Genomic DNA, 20858 nt, shown 5'->3' on the forward strand with positions numbered 1-20858 from the left:
AATCGGCAGCATATTTCTTCATGCATTTGATATCGGAGTTTTTTTGAACGAAATATCATCTTGATCATTAGGTTGTGATTTTTCATTGTCTGGCTCAGGGCAGCGTGGCCTAGTGCGGCCGCCGCTGGCGGCATCTCGTTAAGCCGAGGACGGAGTAGATGAGCCCCTAGGCGCCGTTTCCCTTCTTAAAGGCATCGTCGTGGAGTTCCTACCTCTCCTAGCTACAAGGCTTCGTGCTCTCCGGCTGCCTCAGCTCTTGCCTCGGCCAGAGCGGGCGACGGCGGAGATCTCGTATCTGAATTGTCTTACATTTAACGTAATTCTCATAGTTTGCTTATGTACTTACGCCTGGGCTGCAGCGACAGCGCATGCCTAGCGAACGAACGGCCAATGCGCGGCGCGCGGCCAAGCTACACACGCGACGCGCGCGGCGCCGCAAAAACGCGCAACTCATACGCGGTATACCGCGCAACAGCTGCGGCTGCGGGCTCCTGCGGAGCGTCCGGCTTGCACCCTGACTTCCACGGAGTAGCTTTGCGCGCACTAACTTGAAATTAGTCCGAGGGGTACAGGTCGTGCCTGTATCAGCATTCAGCAAGCAGCTGTGTCGATTCTTGCAAAACCTGAGCTAACGGGTGTTAAGGAGCGCTAATTTTTTTCTTCCCGATGACTCCTACTTCTAATCCAATTGCACCACTATCTGGTTCTGCCATTCTACCATCACACACGTGTTCACTTCACATAAGAACAATAGGTGTGTTCCTTTGAACCCGATGGATCCTTCTTCCCTTTAAATAGGGCGAGGTTGATTTTAATCCATGTGCAAACATACATGTTGTGGACCGTCGTTGTTGTGCTTGTTGTCCTCTCATTCAGAGCCTCGTTGACATCAAAGTGATATTTATGGGTTGCGGCAAATATTTCCCATTTATGTTCTATTCATGGATTGGATTCGGACAACTAGCAAGGGGAGAAAGGGGGCCTCTTAACCTCTTTGCAGGGCCTGTAGAGAGCCTGGTATGGCCTGCTTGACGTGACACTAGTACGGGACAGTGTGGCCACTGTTAGTCGGCCACGTACCTGCGGATGACGCCGACGAGCTCTATAGGCTGGCGAGCGTAGGAATGAAAATGAAGCTTCGCACCATGGAGAGTCGGTGGATTTGAGTTGTGGGGTATGTACGCGTGAGTGGCGTGGTCGATTTGACTGTCCTTTTTCCAGCCACACGCGCCGCGTCGCGCCTAGACGCTAGGTTCAGCAAGCAGGCGTCAAGCGTAGGGATGAAGCCTAGGGATGAGTACATGCCTTCATCGGATTTATACAGAAATAATCCTTTTGTCAAACTATAGCACAGACTGATCTCTCGGACAAACTATTTCACCCATCTAACCCTTTTGTGTGGCGCCCCTCCTATGGGCGTCACACATGCCCAAGTGGCGCCCGTGCTTCTGGCGCCACACACCCATCCGACGTGGCGCCGTCGACGCTGAGGTGTGCTACCCATCCGACGTGGCAGGATGTGTGGCGCCGCTCTCGCCGGCGCCACATTTTGAAAGTGTGGCGCCTGTGGCATCGGCGCCACACATCCACTTATGTTTGCACAAACATACTGTAAGACATTTCTCCAGGGACTTAGCCGTTTTGGCGACCCTGTTTGTGTGACGCCGATGCCATGGGCGCCACACCTCACCATGTGGCACCGATGGCACGGGCGCCACACAAAGAGGCTCGCCAAAACGGCTAAGGACTAATCGTCCGGAGACCCTGGATGTTTTCGACCCTAAAGTTGATATAAGTTGACGTGTGTGGCGCCGATGCCATGGGCGGTGTGGCGCCGATGCCACGGGCGCCACACATAGTGCCTCGCCAAAACGGCTAAGGACCAAGCGTCCGGAGCCCCTGGATGTTTTCAACATATAATCAACATATGTGGCGCCGATGTCATGGGCGCCACATATTGATGTGTGGCGCCAGCGTGAGGGGTGCCACTTGTTAACTTGTGTTAAAACCATGAAAATTATTGCCTTAGTTAACCAGTTCTCAACACAACAGTAGCAATTTCATACACATAGAACATACACATATAACACATCATAGCTCACATCATAGCACATAGATTGAAACAACACGTAGCAACAATAGACATGGTTCGAAATGACATATAGTTCACAACACGATACTTATGAAGATAGAGTTCACAACAACACGTAGCAAATCCTAGTTTCGTCCTCGACGTGGCGTCCTCACGGGCTGCTTCCGGACGGCCACCCTTTTCGTCCGCTGCCGTGACTCTTGTTGCTGCTCCTCCTCCTCCTCCTGCTGCTCCTCTTGCTCCTCATGCTCCTCCTCCCCTGAAGATAACGGCTCATTGATGGCGTGTAACTCACACGTTCGTTGGGAACCCCAAGAGGAAGGTATGATGCGCACAGCAGCAAGTTTTCCCTCAGAAAGAATCCAAGGTTTATCGAACCAGGAGGAGCCAAGAAGCACGTTGAAGGTTGATGGCGGTGGGATGTAGTGCGGCGCAACACCAGGGATTCCGGCGCCAACGTGGAACCTGCACAACACAACCAAAGTACTTTGCCCGAACGAAACAGTGAGGTTGTCAATCTCACCGGCTTGTCAGTAACAAAGGATTAGATGTATAGTGTGGATGATGATTGTTTGCGAGAAAACAGTAGAACAAGTATTGCAGTAGATTGTATTCAATGTAAAAGAATGGACCGGGGTCCACAGTTCACTAGAGGTGTCTCTCCCATAAGATAAATAGCATGTTGGGTGAACAAATTACAGTCGGGCAATTAACAAATAGAGAGGGCATAACAATGCACATACATGTCATGATAAGTACAGTGAGATTTAATTGGGCATTACGACAAAGTACATAGACCGCCATCCAACTGCATCTATGCCTAAAAAGTCCACCTTCAGGTTATCATCCGAACCCCTTCCAGTATTAAGTTGCAAAGCAACAGACAATTGCATTAAGTATGGTGCGTAATGTAATCAACTACTACATCCTTAGACATAGCATCAATGTTTTATCCCTAGTGGCAACAACACAACACAACCTTAGAACTTTCCGTCACTCGTCCTGGTATCAATGGGGGCATGAACCCACTATCGAGCATAAATACTCCCTCTTGGAGTTAAGAGCAAAAACTTGGCCAGAGCCTCTACTAATAACGGAGAGCATGCAAGATCATAAACAACACATAGGTAATAGATTGATAATCAACATAACATAGTATTCTCTATCCATCGGATCCCGACAAACACAACATATAGAATTACAGATAGATGATCTTGATCATGTTAGGCAGCTCACAAGATCCGACAATGAAGCACATGAGGAGAAGACAACCATCTAGCTACTGCTATGGACCCATAGTCCAGGGGTGAACTACTCACTCATCACTCCGGAGGCGACCATGGCGGTGAAGAGTCCTCCGGGAGATGAATCCCCTCTCCGGCAGGGTGCCGGAGGTGATCTCCAGAATCCCCCGAGATGGGATTGGCGGCGGCGGCGTCTCTGGAAGGTTTTCCGTATCGTGGCTCTCGGTACTGGGGGGGTTTCACGACGAAGGCTATTTGTAGGCGGAAGGGCAGGTAAAGGGGCGTCACGAGGGGCCCACACCACAGGCCGGCGCGGCCAGGGCCTAGGCCATGCCGCCCTGGTGTGTTGCCACCTCGTGGCCCCACTTCGACTCTCCCTCGGTCTTCCGGAAGCTTCGTGGCAAAATAGGACCCCGGGCGTTGATTTCGTCCAATTCCGAGAATATTTCTTTACTAGGATTTCTGAAACCAAAAACGAGCAGAAAACAAGAATCGGCTCTTCGGCATCTCGTTAATAGGTTAGTGCCGGAAAATGCATAAATACGACATATAAAGTGTATAAAACATGTAGATATCATCAATAATGTGGCATGGAACATAAGAAATTATCGATACGTCGGAGACATATCAGCATCCCCAAGCTTAGTTCTGCTCGTCCCGAGCAGGTAAACGATAACACGGATAATTTCTGGAGTGACATGCCATCATAACCTTGATCATACTATTGTAAACATATGTAATGAATGCAGCGATCAAAACAATGGTAATGACATGAGTAAACAACTGAATCATAAAGCAAAGACTTTTCATGAATAGTACTTTCAAGACAAGCATCAATAAGTCTTGAATAAGAGTTAACTCATAAAGCAATAAATCTAAGTAAAGGTATTGAAGCAACACAAAGGAAGATTAAGTTTCAGCGGTTTCTTTCAACTTATAACATGTATATCTCATGGATAATTGTCAACATAGAGTAATATAAAAAGTGCAATATGCAAGTATTTAGGAATCAATGCACAGTTCACACAAGTGTTTGCTTCTTGAGGTGGAGAGAAATAGGTGAACTGACTCAACATAAAAGTAAAAGAAAGGTCCTTCAAAGAGGAAAGCATCAATTGCTATATTTGTGCTAGAGCTTTTATTTTGAAAACAAGAAACAATTTTGTCAACGGTAGTAATAAAGCACATGTATTATGTAAATTATATCTTACAAGTTGCAAGCCTCATGCATAGTATACTAATAGTGCCCGCACCTTGTCCTAATTAGCTTGGACTACCGGATCATCGCAATACACATGTTTTAACCAAGTGTCACAATGGGGTACCTCCATGCCGCCTCGTACAAAGGTCTAAGGAGAAAGCTCGCATTTTGGATTTCTCGCTTTTGATTATTCTCAACTTAGACATCCATACCGGGACAACATGGACAATAGATAATGGACTCCTCTTTAATGCATAAGCATGTGGCAACAGTTAATGTTCTCATATGAGATTGAGGATATATGTCCAAAACTGAAACTTCCACCATGATTCATGGCTTTAGTTAGCGGCCCAATGTTCTTCTCTAACAATATGCATGCTCCAACCATTAAGGTGGTTGATCTCTCTTACTTCAGACAAGACGGACATGCATAGCAACTCACATGATATTCAACAAAGAATAGTTGATGGCGTCCCCAGGAAACATGGTTATCGCACAACAAGCAACTTAATAAGAGGTAAAGTGCATAAGTACATATTCAATACCACAATAGTTTTTAAGCTATTTGTCCCATGAGCTATATATTGCAAAGGCGAATGATGGAAATTTTAAAGGTAGCACTCAAGTAATTTACTTTGGAATGGCGGAGAAATACCATGTAGTAGGTAGGTATGGTGGACACAAATGGCATAGTGGTTGGCTCAATGATTTTAGATGCATGAGAAGTATTCCCTCTCGATACAAGGTTTAGGCTAGCAAGGTTATTTGAAACAAACACAAGGATGAACCGGTGCGAGAAAAACTCACATAAAAGACATATTGTAAACATTATAAGACTCTACACCGTCTTCCTTGTTGTTCAAAACTCAATACTAGAAATTATCTAGACTTTAGAGAGACCAAATATGCAAACCAAATTTAGCAAGCTCTAGGTGTTTCTTCATTAATGGGTGCAAAGTATATGATGCAAGAGCTTAAACATGAGCACAACAATTGCCAAGTATCAAATTATTCAAGACATTTTAGAATTACTACATGTAGCATTTCCCGATTCCAACCATATAACAATTTAACGAAGAAGATTCAACCTTCGCCATGAATACTATGAGTAAAGCCTAAGGACATATTTGTCCATATGCAACAGCGGAGCGTGTCTCTCTCCCACGCAATGAATGCTAGGATCCATTTTATTCAAACAAAAACAAAAACAAAAACAAACCGACGCTCCAAGCAAAGTACATAAGATGTGACGGAATAAAAATATAGTTTCAGGGGAGGAACCTGATAATGTTGTCGATGAAGAAGGGGATGCCTTGGGCATCCCCAAGCTTAGATGCTTGAGTCTTCTTAGAATATGCAGGAGTGAACCACCGGGGCATCCCCAAGCTTAGAGCTTTCACTCTCCTTGATCATATTGCATCATTCTCCTCTCTTGATCCTTGAAAACTTCCTCCACACCAAACTCGAAACAACTCATTAGAGGGTTAGTGTACAATAAAAATTAACATGTTCAGAGGTGACACAATCATTCTTAACACTTCCGGACATTGCATAAAGCTACTGGACATTAATGGATCAAAGAAATTCATCCAACATAGCAAAAGGGGAAATGCGAAATAAAAGGCAGAATCTGTCAAAACAGAACAGTCCGTAAAGATGGATTTTATTGAGGCACCAGACTTGCTCAAATGGAAATGCCCAAATTGAATGAAAGTTGCGTACATATCCGAGGATCACGCACGTAAATTGGCATAGTTTTCTGAGCTACCTACGGAGAGGCATATCGGAATTCGTGACAGCAAAGAAATCATGTTACTGCGCAGCAATCCAAATCTAGTATTCACTTTACTATCAAAGACTTTACTTGGCACAACAAAACACAAAACTAAGATAAGGAGAGGTTGCTACAGTAGTAAACAACTTCCAAGACTCAAATATAAAACAAAAATACTGTAGTAAAAAAAATGGGTTGTCTCCCACAAGCGCTTTTCTTTAACGCCTTTCAGCTAGGCGCAGAAAGTGTGTATCAAGTATTATCAAGAGATGAAGTATCAACATCGTAACTTGTTCTAATAATAGAATCAAAAGGTAACTTCATTCTCTTTCTAGGGAAGTGTTCCATACCTTTCTTGAGAGGAAATTGATATTTAATATTACCTTCCTTCATATCAATGGTAGCTCCAACAGTTCGAAGAAAAGGTCTTCCCAATATAATGGGACAAGATGCATTGCATTCAATATCCAAAACAACAAAATCAACGGGGACAAGGTTATTGTTAACGGTAATGCGAACATTGTCAACTCTCCCCAAAGGTTTCTTTATAGCATTATCAACAAGATTAACATCCAAATAACAGTTTTTCAATGGTGGCAAGTCAAGCATATTATAAATTTTCTTAGGCATAACGGAAATACTTGCACCAAGATCACATAAAGCATTACAATCAAAATCATTGACCTTCATCTTAATGATGGGCTCCCAACCATCCTCTAACTTTCTAGGAATAGAAGTTTCAAGTTTTTGTTTTCCTTCTCTAGCTTTTATGAGAGCATTTGTAATATGTTTTGTGAAAGCCAAGTTTATAGCACTAGCATTAGGACTCTTAGCATGTTTTTGTAAGAACTTTATAACTTCAGAGATGTGGAAATCATCAAAATTTAAACCATTACAATCTAAAGCAATGGTATCATCATCCCCAATGTTGGAAAAAATTTCAGCAGTTTTATCACAGGCAGTTTCAGCAGTTTTAGCAGTTTCAGGCAATTTTGCACGCTTTGCACTAGGAGTAGTAACATTGCCAACACCAATTATTTTACCATTGATAGTAGGAGGTGCAGCAACATGTGGAGCATTGGCATTGCTAGTGGTGGTAATTGTCCAAACTTTAGCTACATTTTTCTCTTTAGCTAGTTTTTCATTTTCTTCTCTTTCCCACCTAGCATGCAATTCGGCCAAGAAGCACGTTGAAGGTTGATGGCGGCGGGATGTAGTGCGGCGCAACACCAGGGATTCCGGCGCCAACGTGGAACCCGCACAACACAACCAAAGTACTTTGCCCCAACGAAACGAGTGAGGTTGTCAATCTCACCGGCTTGTCGTAACAAAGGATTAGATGTATAGTGTGGATGATGATTGTTTGCGGAAAACGAGTAGAACAAGTATTGCAGTAGATTGTATTCAATGTAAAAGAATGGACCGGGGTCCACAGTTCACTAGAGGTGTCTCTCCCATAAGATAAATAGCATGTTGGGTGAACAAATTACAGTCGAGCAATTGACAAATAGAGAGGGCATAACAATGCACATACATGACATGATGAATATTGTGAGATTTAATTGGGCATTACGACAAAGTACATAGACCGCTATCCGAGCATGCATCTATGCCTAAAAAGTCCACCTTCGGGTTATCATCCGAACCCCTTCCAGTATTAAGTTGTAAAACAACGGACAATTGCATTAAGTATGGTGCGTAATGTAATCAATAACTACATCCTCGGACATAGCATCAATGTTTTATCCCTAGTGGCAACGAGCACATCCACAACCTTAGAACTTTCCGTCACTCGTCCCGATTTAATGGAGGCATGAACCCACTATCGAGCATAAATACTCCCTCTTGGAGTTAAGAGCAAAAACTTGGCCAGAGCTTCTACTAATAACGGAGAGCATGCAAGATCATAAACAACACATAGGTAATAGATTGATAATCAACATAACATAGTATTCTCTATCCATCGGATCCCGACAAACACAACATATAGAATTACAGATAGATGATCTTGATCATGTTAGGCAGCTCACAAGATCCGACAATGAAGCACATGAGGAGAAGACAACCATCTAGCTACTGCTATGGACCCATAGTCCGAGGGGTGAACTACTCACTCATCACTCCGGAGGCGACCATGGCGGTGAAGAGTCCTCCGGGAGATGAATCCCCTCTCCGGCAGGGTGCCGGAGGTGATCTCCAGAATCCCCCGAGATGGGATTGGCGGCGGCGGCGTCTCAGTAAGGTTTTCCGTATCGTGGCTCTCGGTACTGGGGGTTTCGCGACGAAGGCTATTTGTAGGCGGAAGGGCGAGGTAAAGAGGCGGCACGAGGGGCCCACACCACGAGCCGGCGCGGCCGGGGCCTGGGCCGCGCCGCCCTGGTGTGTCGCCACCTCGTGGCCCCACTTCGACTCTCCCTCGGTCTTCTGGAAGCTTCGTGGCAAAATAGGACCCTGGGCGTTGATTTCGTCCAATTCCTAGAATATTTCTTTACTAGGATTTCTGAAACCAAAAACAGCGAAAACAAGAATCGGCTCTTCGGCATCTCGTTAATAGGTTAGTGCCGGAAAATGCATAAATACGACATATAAAGTGTATAAAACATGTAGATATCATCAATAATGTGGCATGGAACATAAGAAATTATATATACGTCGGAGACGTATCACTCATCGTTCCTCATCCTCCTCAAAGATGATCTCCGCGGCGGCGCCTCATCCTCCTCAATGACAACCTTTTCCTCGGTTGACATGATCTTCCGGAGTGTACCGGTTTGGAGCCTTGCCCCTTGGCTTCAGGCTGGTAAGCTGGCCTTGTGGCTTGCTTCTTGCCGCGACTAATGCTTTGACTCAAAATTTCCTCGTCGTCGAGAATCTTCACAAACATGAACACATGAGATTACAAAATTTGAAACTAGTAAGCACATGTTTGACAGCAACAAAATAGTCCATACCTACGCTTCTTCAGAAGAGGATGTAGCCGCAATTTCGGTGTCGCGGCAACCTAGCAAGTTGGCTAACCGCCGCATCTTTCATGCAGTGTTCTGCATCGTGAAAGTCATGGTTACAAAGCCACCCCAGGAACACACTAGCTTACATTGAATGTTGGCGACCATACCCTAATGAAATGCCGCATCGGTCAAATAGGCTTCTCATCTGTATAGCTCTGATTCCAAACAACCTCGCACTCGTCAGCTGTTTTTTGGATCTCGGACCGCTGCGACAAACATATTATACAAAATTTGAGCGATCACATGCCAATGTAGATGATGTACTAGCTAACGAGAGAATACATTACCACGAAGTTCAGCTCGGAAGCAATAGAAGTCGATCTTCCTCTGCGAGCATAGGTGTCGTGCTGGCTTTGCACAACCTCATCGAACTCGATGGGGTCGTCCAAGATGTTGTCATCATACGCGTGTTTCACTAACTCGATACGCGTGTTTTCATGAAACCACTGGAGATAGTTGTTGAAAGCGGCCAAGTTGTGAGGCGCAATCTCCACAGGGCCAGCATTCCGTATCGCTTCCAAACAGTGTTGGAACGCTGTGACGTGGCCGCTATGATGGACAGGCCAATTTGTGATCTTCCTCTGCCGCTGCCTATCAAGCCTGCAAAAATCAAGAAGTTAGATTCTACCTCTTCAATCAAGAAACTTCCATCGCATGATTCCGGAAGTTCACCTATGAAGCGCCTGGTCCGTGTCTTGCCACTGAGGTGGGCACTCCTGATACAGCCCAAACTGTCTCATCACTCTGTGCGGCTAGTGGTATTCAACAAGCCACATGCATATGGGTGGACAGCGCATACGCCAGAACCGCGCCTCCTCCGTGCACTTGTGGTTGAGGTCAGTCATCGCCGTGCCAATACGGTAGTAGGTACCATATGGCTCCCAATCCACCTGCACCATACAAATATTTCAGAATTTAGAACATGCGAATAGAATTTATGAACTCGGATTGCAAAAGAGTGATCGGTTACCTGCTCAGCGGTAAGAGTGTCCAACTCCTCAGTGTAGTGCATGTACATGATCTTTGGATCGCTCGTCATCTCGGAGACATTGTCCCAAAGGTATGCCCAAGTCGGCTCCCGATCGGGGTTGTTCGGGTGATGAGGCCATGGCCTCTCTCGTGAGTACTCCGGGCCGCCCAACTGATAGGCGGTCCCAGCTCCATACGAAAAGTAGGAGCAAGCATCCACCAATACCACCGCTCCCAGTCCTGCGACAAGCTTCATCCAACTGCGTACATAAGACATTTGGTTAGAGGTAGATGTAGGCAACCTACTATAGAAGAATAGTACATACAACAAATCATCACCTGCAGATAGAGGTAGGCAAGTGCCGCTGTTCCCCAACTCCACCGGTGCTCCAACACCGTAAGCTCCTTGAGCGAACACCAATGGGCCAGCTTCCCACCACTGTCAGCAAAGAGAGTCCTCGAAATCATGTACCATAAGTACACGCGGGTGTACGTCCTCAGAGTATCCCTGTTGGCCCCTTCCGAGCATTGTCCAAAGTTAAGCCTAATCCAAGAGAAAGATGCGCCGGCGGGAGCCCTCGCCTTTGGATCTGCTGGCAGCGGAGGAGCCATGCCAATAAGCGCCTCCATCTGCTGGCGCCACCCATCAGAAGCTGTGTTCATACACAGTGGCTCACCCTGAATAGGTAGTCCAAGGATCATGGAAACATCCTGAAGAGTAGGGGTCATCTCGCCGGCCCTCAAGTGGAAGGTGTGCGTCTCTGGCCTCCACCGGTCAACAAGAGCGGTGAGTGCTGCGGCGTTCATGTTCGGCCCCCCACGGCTTACAAGCGATATGAACGGGAGAAGACCGGTAGGCTCGATGAACTCCGTGTACCTCTCGTCATACGGTATATCCACTGTGCCATGGTAACGAATCTTCAAAGGGTGAAGATCCGTTGTCCTCTCTGTCATATGAAAAGCCCGGTGATCCCTGTCATACTCTTGATCTAGGAGCCACACCATCCTACATGTTTACACAAATACACCATATTATGAGCCATTTCTAACAAATATGAGCAACACATACATGAGAATATATTCAAATAAGCCATCACACATACATCACATACATACATACATATACATACGTATCTAGGGATAACACACCATATTATGAGCCATTCCTAACAAATATGAGTTATTCAATCACAAATATGAGTTATTCCTTCACATACACATTCATGAAATTTGATGCCTAGGGTTCCTCCACAAATCTAGGATACATACATATCTAGGATTTCTACACATACACATTCAACACATACATAGCCATTTCAACACATACATAGTCATTTCAAATCCAGTTTCCATGTCTAGGGTTCATGTACAAATCTAGCAAAATTTTACATCTATGGTTCAAACACATGCATACAATGAGGCTATCAATTTCAATACATACACATCAATATAGATTCCAACAACCAACATTTCCAATCCAGGTTCCATGTCTAAATCGAATTAAATCGGAGCAAATCTTGGATGAATCGAAGGGGAACGAAGGGAAATACCTTGAGGATTGTATGGGGATGGATTTGGCCGGCCAGATCTGTCCAATCCGTGGAGGATTTGGTGGGGGGCGGAGGAGAGGCGGCCGGCGGCGGCAGCTGGGGGAGGAGAAGCAGAGAGGAAGAGAAAGAAGAAGAGGGTCGGGCTGGGCGCGGGCGCGGGCGCCACACTTAAGTGGATGTGTGGCGCCCGTGGCATCGGCGCCACACTGTGAAGAGTGGCGCCCGTGGCATCGGCGTCACACATAGAGCATCGTCAAACATCTCCCTCGGTCTTCTGGAAGCTTCGTGGCAAAATAGGACCCTGGGCGTTGATTTCGTCCAATTTCTAGAATATTTCTTTACTAGGATTTCTGAAACCAAAAACAGCAGAAAACAGAATCGGCTCTTCGGCATCTCGTTAATAGGTTAGTGCCGGAAAATGCATAAATACGACATATAAAGTGTATAAAACATGTAGATATCATCAATAATGTGGCATGGAACATAAGAAATTATCGATACGTCGGAGACGTATCGGCATCCCTAAGCTTAGTTCTCGCTCGTCCCGAGCGAGTAAACGATAACACAGATAATTTCTGGAGTGACATGCCATCATAACCTTGATCATACTATTGTAAACATATGTAATGAATGCAGCGATCAAAACAATGGTAATGACATGAGTAAACAACTGAATCATAAAGCAAAAACTTTTCATGAATAGTACTTTCAAGACAAGCATCAATAAGTCTTGCATAAGAGTTAACTCATAAAGCAATAAATCTAAGTAAAGGTATTGAAGCAACACAAAGGAAGATTAAGTTTCAGCGGTTGCTTTCAACTTATAACATGTATATCTCATGGATAATTGTCAACATAGAGTAATATAACAAGTGCAATATGCAAGTATTTAGGAATCAATGCACAGTTCACACAAGTGTTTGCTTCTTGAGGTGGAGAGAAATAGGTGAACTGACTCAACATAAAAGTAAAAGAAAGGTCCTTCAAAGAGGAAAGCATCAATTGCTATATTTGTGCTAGAGCTTTTATTTTGAAAACAAGAAACAATTTTGTCAACGGTAGTAATAAAGCACATGTATTATGTAAATTATATCTTACAAGTTGCAAGCCTCATGCATAGTATACTAATAGTGCCCGCACCTTGTCCTAATTAGCTTGGACTACCGGATCATCGCAATACACATGTTTTAACCAAGTGTCACAATGGGGTACCTCCATGCCGCCTGTACAAAGGTCTAAGGAGAAAGCTCGCATTTTGGATTTCTCGCTTTTGATTATTCTCAACTTAGACATCCATACCGGGACAACATGGACAATAGATAATGGACTCCTCTTTAATGCATAAGCATGTGGCAACAGATTAATGTTCTCATATGAGATTGAGGATATATGTCCAAAACTGAAACTTCCACCATGATTCATGGCTTTAGTTAGCGGCCCAATGTTCTTCTCTAACAATATGCATGCTCCAACCATTAAGGTGGTTGATCTCTCTTACTTCGGACAAGACGGACATGCATAGCAACTCACATGATATTCAACAAAGAATAGTTGATGGCGTCCCCGGAAACATGGTTATCGCACAACAAGCAACTTAATAAGAGATAAAGTGCATAAGTACATATTCAATACCACAATAGTTTTTAAGCTATTTGTCCCATGAGCTATATATTGCAAAGGCGAATGATGGAAATTTTAAAGGTAGCACTCAAGTAATTTACTTTGGAATGGCGGAGAAATACCATGTAGTAGGTAGGTATGGTGGACACAAATGGCATAGTGGTTGGCTCAATGATTTTAGATGCATGAGAAGTATTCCCTCTCGATACAAGGTTTAGGCTAGCAAGGTTATTTGAAACAAACACAAGGATGAACCGGTGCAGAAAAACTCACATAAAAGACATATTGTAAACATTATAAGACTCTACACCGTCTTCCTTGTTGTTCAAAACTCAATACTAGAAATTATCTAGACTTTAGAGAGACCAAATATGCAAACCAAATTTAGCAAGCTCTAGGTGTTTCTTCATTAATGGGTGCAAAGTATATGATGCAAGAGCTTAAACATGAGCACAACAATTGCCAAGTATCAAATTATTCAAGACATTTTAGAATTACTACATGTAGCATTTCCCGATTCCAACCATATAACAATTTAACGAAGAAGATTCAACCTTCGCCATGAATACTATGAGTAAAGCCTAAGGACATATTTGTCCATATGCAACAGCGGAGCGTGTCTCTCTCCCACGCAATGAATGCTATGATCCATTTTATTCAAACAAAAACAAAAACAAAAACAAACCGACGCTCCAAGCAAAGTACATAAGATGTGACGGAATAAAAATATAGTTTCGGGGGAGGAACCCGATAATGTTGTCGATGAAGAAGGGGATGCCTTGGGCATCCCCAAGCTTAGATGCTTGAGTCTTCTTAGAATATGCAGGGAGTGAACCACCGGGGCATCCCCAAGCTTAGAGCTTTCACTCTCCTTGATCATATTGCATCATTCTCCTCTCTTGATCCTTGAAAACTTCCTCCACACCAAACTCGAAACAACTCATTAGAGGGTTAGTGTACAATAAAAATTAACATGTTCAGAGGTGACACAATCATTCTTAACACTTCTGGACATTGCATAAAGCTACTGGACATTAATGGATCAAAGAAATTCATCCAACATAGCAAAAGGGGAAATGCGAAATAAAAGGCAGAATCTGTCAAAACAGAACAGTCCGTAAAGATGGATTTTATTGAGGCACCAGACTTGCTCAAATGGAAATGCCCAAATTGAATGAAAGTTGCGTACATATCTGAGGATCACGCACGTAAATTGGCATAGTTTTCTGAGCTACCTACAGAGAGGCATATCGGAATTCGTGACAGCAAAGAAATCTGTTACTGCGCAGCAATCCAAATCTAGTATTCACTTTACTATCAAAGACTTTACTTGGCACAACAAAACACAAAACTAAGATAAGGAGAGGTTGCTACAGTAGTAAACAACTTCCAAGACTCAAATATAAAACAAAAATACTTGTAGTAAAAAAAATGGGTTGTCTCCCACAAGCGCTTTTCTTTAACGCCTTTCAGCTAGGCGCAGAAAGTGTGTATCAAGTATTATCAAGAGATGAAGTATCAACATCGTAACTTGTTCTAATAATAGAATCAAAAGGTAACTTCATTCTCCTTCTAGGGAAGTGTTCCATACCTTTCTTGAGAGGAAATTGATATTTAATATTACCTTCCTTCATATCAATGGTAGCTCCAACAGTTCGAAGAAAAGGTCTTCCCAATATAATGGGACAAGATGCATTGCATTCAATATCCAAAACAACAAAATCAACGGGGACAAGGTTATTGTTAACGGTAATGCGAACATTGTCAACTCTCCCCAAAGGTTTCTTTATAGCATTATCAACAAGATTAACATCCAAATAACAGTTTTTCAATGGTGGCAAGTCAAGCATATTATAAATTTTCTTAGGCATAACGGAAATACTTGCACCAAGATCACATAAAGCATTACAATCAAAATCATTGACCTTCATCTTAATGATGGGCTCCCAACCATCCTCTAACTTTCTAGGAATAGAAGTTTCAAGTTTTTGTTTTCCTTCTCTAGCTTTTATGAGAGCATTTGTAATATGTTTTGTGAAAGCCAAGTTTATAGCACTAGCATTAGGACTCTTAGCATGTTTTTGTAAGAACTTTATAACTTCAGAGATGTGGAAATCATCAAAATTTAAACCATTACAATCTAAAGCAATGGTATCATCATCCCCAATGTTGGAAAAAATTTCAGCAGTTTTATCAATTTCAGCAGTTTTAGCAGTTTCAGACAATTTTGCACGCTTTGCACTAGGAGTAGTAACATTGCCAACACCAATTATTTTACCATTGATAGTAGGAGGTGCAGAAACATGTGGAGCATTAGCATTGCTAGTGGTGGTAATTGTCCAAACTTTAGCTACATTTTTCTCTTTAGCTAGTTTTTCATTTTCTTCTCTTTCCCACCTAGCATGCAATTCGGCCAAGAAGCACGTTGAAGGTTGATGGCGGCGGGATGTAGTGCGGCGCAACACCAGGGATTCCGGCGCCAACGTGGAACCTGCACAACACAACCAAAGTACTTTGCCCCAACGAAACAGTGAGGTTGTCAATCTCACCGAGCTTGCTGTAACAAAGGATTAGATGTATAGTGTGGATGATGATTGTTTGCGAGAAAACGATAGAACAAGTATTGCGGTAGATTGTATTCAATGTAAAAGAATGGACCGGGGTCCACAGTTCACTAGAGGTGTCTCTCCCATAAGATAAATAGCATGTTGGGTGAACAAATTACGATCGAGGCAATTGACAAATAGAGAGGGCATAACAATGCACATACATGACATGATGAATATTGTGAGATTTAATTGGGCATTACGACAAAGTACATAGACCGCTATCCAGCATGCATCTATGCCTAAAAAGTCCACCTTCGAGGTTATCATCCGAACCCCTTCCGGTATTAAGTTGTAAAACAACGGACAATTGCATTAAGTATGGTGCGTAATGTAATCAATAACTACATCCTCGGACATAGCATCAATGTTTTATCCCTAGTGGCAACAGCACATCCACAACCTTAGAACTTTCCATCACTGTCCCAGCATTTAATGGAGGCATGAACCCACTATCGAGCATAAATACTCCCTCTTGGAGTTAAGAGCAAAAACTTGGCCAGAGCTTCTACTAATAACGGAGAGCATGCAAGATCATAAACAACACATAGGTAATAGATTGATAATCAACATAACATAGTATTCTCTATCCATCGGATCCCGACAAACACAACATATAGAATTACGAGATAGATGATCTTGATCATGTTAGGCAGCTCACAAGATCCGACAATGAAGCACATGAGGAGAAGACAACCATCTAGCTACTGCTATGGACCCATAGTCCGGGGGTGAACTACTCACTCATCACTCCGGAGGCGACCATGGCGGTGAAGAGTCCTCCGGGAGATGAATCCCCTCTCCGGCGGGGTGCCGGAGGTGATCTCCGAATCCCCGAGATGGGATTGGCGGCGGCGGCGTCTCGATGAGGTTTTCCGTATCGTGGCTCTCCGTACTGGGGTTTCGCGACGAAGGCTATTTGTAGGCGGAAGGGCAGGTAAAGAGGCGGCACGAGGGGCCCACACCACAGGCCGGCGCGGCCAGGGCCTGGGCCGCGCCGGCCTGGTGTGTCGCCACCTCGTGGCCCCACTTCGACTCTCCCTCGGTCTTCCGGAAGCTTCGTGGCAAAATAGGACCACGGGCGTTGATTTCGTCCAATTCCTAGAATATTTCTTTACTAGGATTTCGAAACCAAAAACAGCGAGAAAACGACAGAACGGCTCTTCGGCATCTCGTTAATAGGTTAGTGCCGGAAAATGCATAAATACGACATATAAAGTGTATAAAACATGTAGATATCATCAATAATGTGGCATGGAACATAAGAAATTATATATACGTCGGAGACGTATCACTCATCGTTCCTCATCCTCCTCAAAGATGATCTCCGCGGCGGCGCCTCATCCTCCTCAATGACAACCTTTTCCTCGGTTGACATGATCTTCCGGAGTGTACCGGTTTGGAGCCTTGCCCCTTGGCTTCAGCTGGTAAGCTGGCCTTGTGGCTTGCTTCTTGCCGCGACTAATGCTTTGACTCAAAATTTCCTCGTCGTCAGGAATCTTCACAAACATGAACACATGAGATTACAAAATTTGAAACTAGTAAGCACATGTTTGACAGCAACAAAATAGTCCATACCTACGCTTCTTCAGAAGAGGATGTAGCCGCAATTTCGGTGTCGCGGCAACCTAGCAAGTTGGCTAACCGCCGCATCTTTCATGCAGTGTTCTGCATCGTGAAAGTCATGGTTACAAAGCCACCCCAGGAACACACTAGCTTACATTGAATGTTGGCGACCATACCCTAATGAAATGCCGCATCGGTCAAATAGGCTTCTCATACCGTATAGCTCGATTCCAAACAACCTCGCACTCGTCAGCTGTTTTTTGGATCTCGGACCGCTGCGACAAACATATTATACAAAATTTGAGCGATCACATGCCAATGTAGATGATGTACTAGCTAACGAGAGAATACATTACCACGAAGTTCAGCTCGGAAGCAATAGAAGTCGATCTTCCTCTGCGAGCATAGGTGTCGTGCTGGCTTTGCACAACCTCATCGAACTCGATGGGGTCGTCCAAGATGTTGTCATCATACGCGTGTTTCACTAACTCGATACGCGTGTTTTCATGAAACCACTGGAGATAGTTGTTGAAAGCGGCCAAGTCGTGAGGCGCAATCTCCACAGGGCCAGCATTCCGTATCGCTTCCAAACGGTGTTGGAACGACGTGACGTGGCCGCTATGATGGACAGGCCAATTTGTGATCTTCCTCTGCCGCTGCCTATCAAGCCTGCAAAAATCAAGAAGTTAGATTCTACCTCTTCAATCAAGAAACTTCCATCGCATGATTCCGGAAGTTCACCTATGAAGTGCCTGGTCCGTGTCTTGCCACTGAGGTGGGCACTCCTGATACAGCCCAAACTGTCTCATCACTCTGTGCGGCTAGTGGTATTCAACAAGCCACATGCATATGGGTGGACAGCGCATACGCCAGAACCGCGCCTCCTCCGTGCACTTGTGGTTGAGGTCAGTCATCGCCGTGCCAATACGGTAGTAGGTACCATATGGCTCCCAATCCACCTGCACCATACAAATATTTCAGAATTTAGAACATGCGAATAGAATTTATGAACTCGGATTGCAAAAGAGTGATCGGTTACCTGCTCAGCGGTAAGAGTGTCCAACTCCTCAGTGTAGTGCATGTACATGATCTTTGGATCGCTCGTCATCTCGGAGACATTGTCCCAAAGGTATGCCCAAGTCGGCTCCCGATCAGGGTTGTTCGGGTGATGAGGCCATGGCCTCTCTGTGAGTACCCTGGGCCGCCCAACTGATAGGCGGTCCCAGCTCCATACGGAAAGTAGGAGCAAGCATCCACCAATACCACCGCTCCCAGTCCTGCGACAAGCTTCATCCAACTGCGTACATAAGACATTTGGTTAGAGGTAGATGTAGGCAACCTACTATAGAAGAATAGTACATACAACAAATCATCACCTCGAGATAGAGGTAGGCAAGTGCCGCTGTTCCCCAACTCCACCGGTGCTCCAACACCGTAAGCTCCTTGAGCGAACACCAATGGGCCAGCTTCCCACCACTGTCAGCAAAGAGAGTCCTCGAAATCATGTACCATAAGTACACGCGGGTGTACGTCCTCAGAGTATCCCTGTTGGCCCCTTCCGAGCATTGTCCAAAGTTAAGCCTAATCCAAGAGAAAGATGCGCCGGCGGGAGCCCTCGCCTTTGGATCTGCTGGCAGCGGAGGAGCCATGCCAATAAGCGCCTCCATCTGCTGGCGCCACCCATCAGAAGTTGTGTTCATACACAGTGGCTCACCCTGAATAGGTAGTCCAAGGATCATGGAAACATCCTGAAGAGTAGGGGTCATCTCGCCGGCCCTCAAGTGGAAGGTGTGCGTCTCTGGCCTCCACCGGTCAACAAGAGCGGTGAGTGCTGCGGCGTTCATGTTCGGCCCCCCACGGCTTACAAGCGATATGAACGGGAGAAGACCGGTAGGCTCGATGAACTCCGTGTACCTCTCGTCATACGGTATATCCACTGTGCCATGGTAACGAATCTTCAAAGGGTGAAGATCTGTTGTCCTCTCTGTCATATGAAAAGCCCGGTGATCCCTGTCATACTCTTGATCTAGGAGCCACACCATCCTACATGTTTACACAAATACACCATATTATGAGCCATTTCTAACAAATATGAGCAACACATACATGAGAATATATTCAAATAAGCCATCACACATACATCACATACATACATACATATACATACGTATCTAGGGATAACACACCATATTATGAGCCATTCCTAACAAATATGAGTTATTCAATCACAAATATGAGTTATTCCTTCACATACACATTCATGAAATTTGATGCCTAGGGTTCCTCCACAAATCTAGGATACATACATATCTAGGATTTCTACACATACACATTCAACACATACATAGCCATTTCAACACATACATAGTCATTTCAAATCCAGTTTCCATGTCTAGGGTTCATGTACAAATCTAGCAAAATTTTACATCTATGGTTCAAACACATGCATACAATGAGGCTATCAATTTCAATACATACACATCAATATAGATTCCAACAACCAACATTTCCAATCCAGGTTCCATGTCTAAATCGAATTAAATCGGAGCAAATCTTGGATGAATCGAAGGGGAACGAAGGGAAATACCTTGAGGATTGTATGGGGATGGATTTGGCCGGCCAGATCTGTCCAATCCGTGGAGGATTTGGTGGGGGGCGGAGGAGAGGCGGCCGGCGGCAGCTGGGGGAGGAGAAGCAGAGAGGAAGAGAAAGAAGAAGAGGGTCGGGCTGGGCGCGGGCGCGGGCGCCACACTTAAGTGGATGTGTGGCGCCCGTGGCATCGGCGCCACACTGTGAAGAGTGGCGCCCGTGGCATCGGCGTCACACATAGAGCATCGTCAAACGGCTAAGTCCCAAGCGATTTGTCTTACAGTATGTTTTGGGCAATTAGAAGTGCATGTGTGGCGCCGATGGGAGCGGCGCCACACATCCTGCCACGTCGGCTCGGCACACCAGCTCAGCGTCCAGGGTGCCACGTCGGCTGGGAGAGTGGCGCCGCAGGTACGGGCGTCACTCGGGCATGTGTGGCTCCCATGAGAGGGGCGCCACACAAAAGGGTTAGATGGGTGAAATAGTTTGCCCGGAGGGTCAATCTATGCTATAGTTGCAACAAAAGATTATTTTGCGTAAATCGCCGCCTTCATCACGGCGACGTGGAGACCACACAAGGCTGAAGGCTGTTGCATGCTTCGAGACAAGCCAAAACATGAACTGGAAACTCGGCGACAA

At 44.9% G+C, this 20858-nt stretch overlaps 2 protein-coding genes across 2 annotated transcripts; both read right to left on the minus strand.

The window, feature by feature from the left end:
• Window positions 1-10621: 10621 nt before the first annotated feature.
• Window positions 10622-11293, minus strand: LOC124704205 (protein MAIN-LIKE 1-like; the record flags this gene model as incomplete). Its single annotated transcript, XM_047236445.1, has 1 exon — window positions 10622-11293. A coding segment is annotated over one exon (672 nt), but the record flags the coding sequence as incomplete, so codon positions are not given.
• Window positions 11294-19000: 7707 nt separating this feature from the next.
• On the minus strand, window positions 19001-19672 carry LOC124704202 (protein MAIN-LIKE 1-like; the record flags this gene model as incomplete). Its single annotated transcript, XM_047236442.1, has 1 exon — window positions 19001-19672. A coding segment is annotated over one exon (672 nt), but the record flags the coding sequence as incomplete, so codon positions are not given.
• Between the last annotated feature and the right edge of the window lie 1186 nt (window positions 19673-20858).

The sequence above is a fragment of the Lolium rigidum genome, chromosome 3 (genome assembly GCF_022539505.1).
Source record: "Lolium rigidum isolate FL_2022 chromosome 3, APGP_CSIRO_Lrig_0.1, whole genome shotgun sequence".
Lineage (NCBI taxonomy): Eukaryota > Viridiplantae > Streptophyta > Magnoliopsida > Poales > Poaceae > Lolium > Lolium rigidum.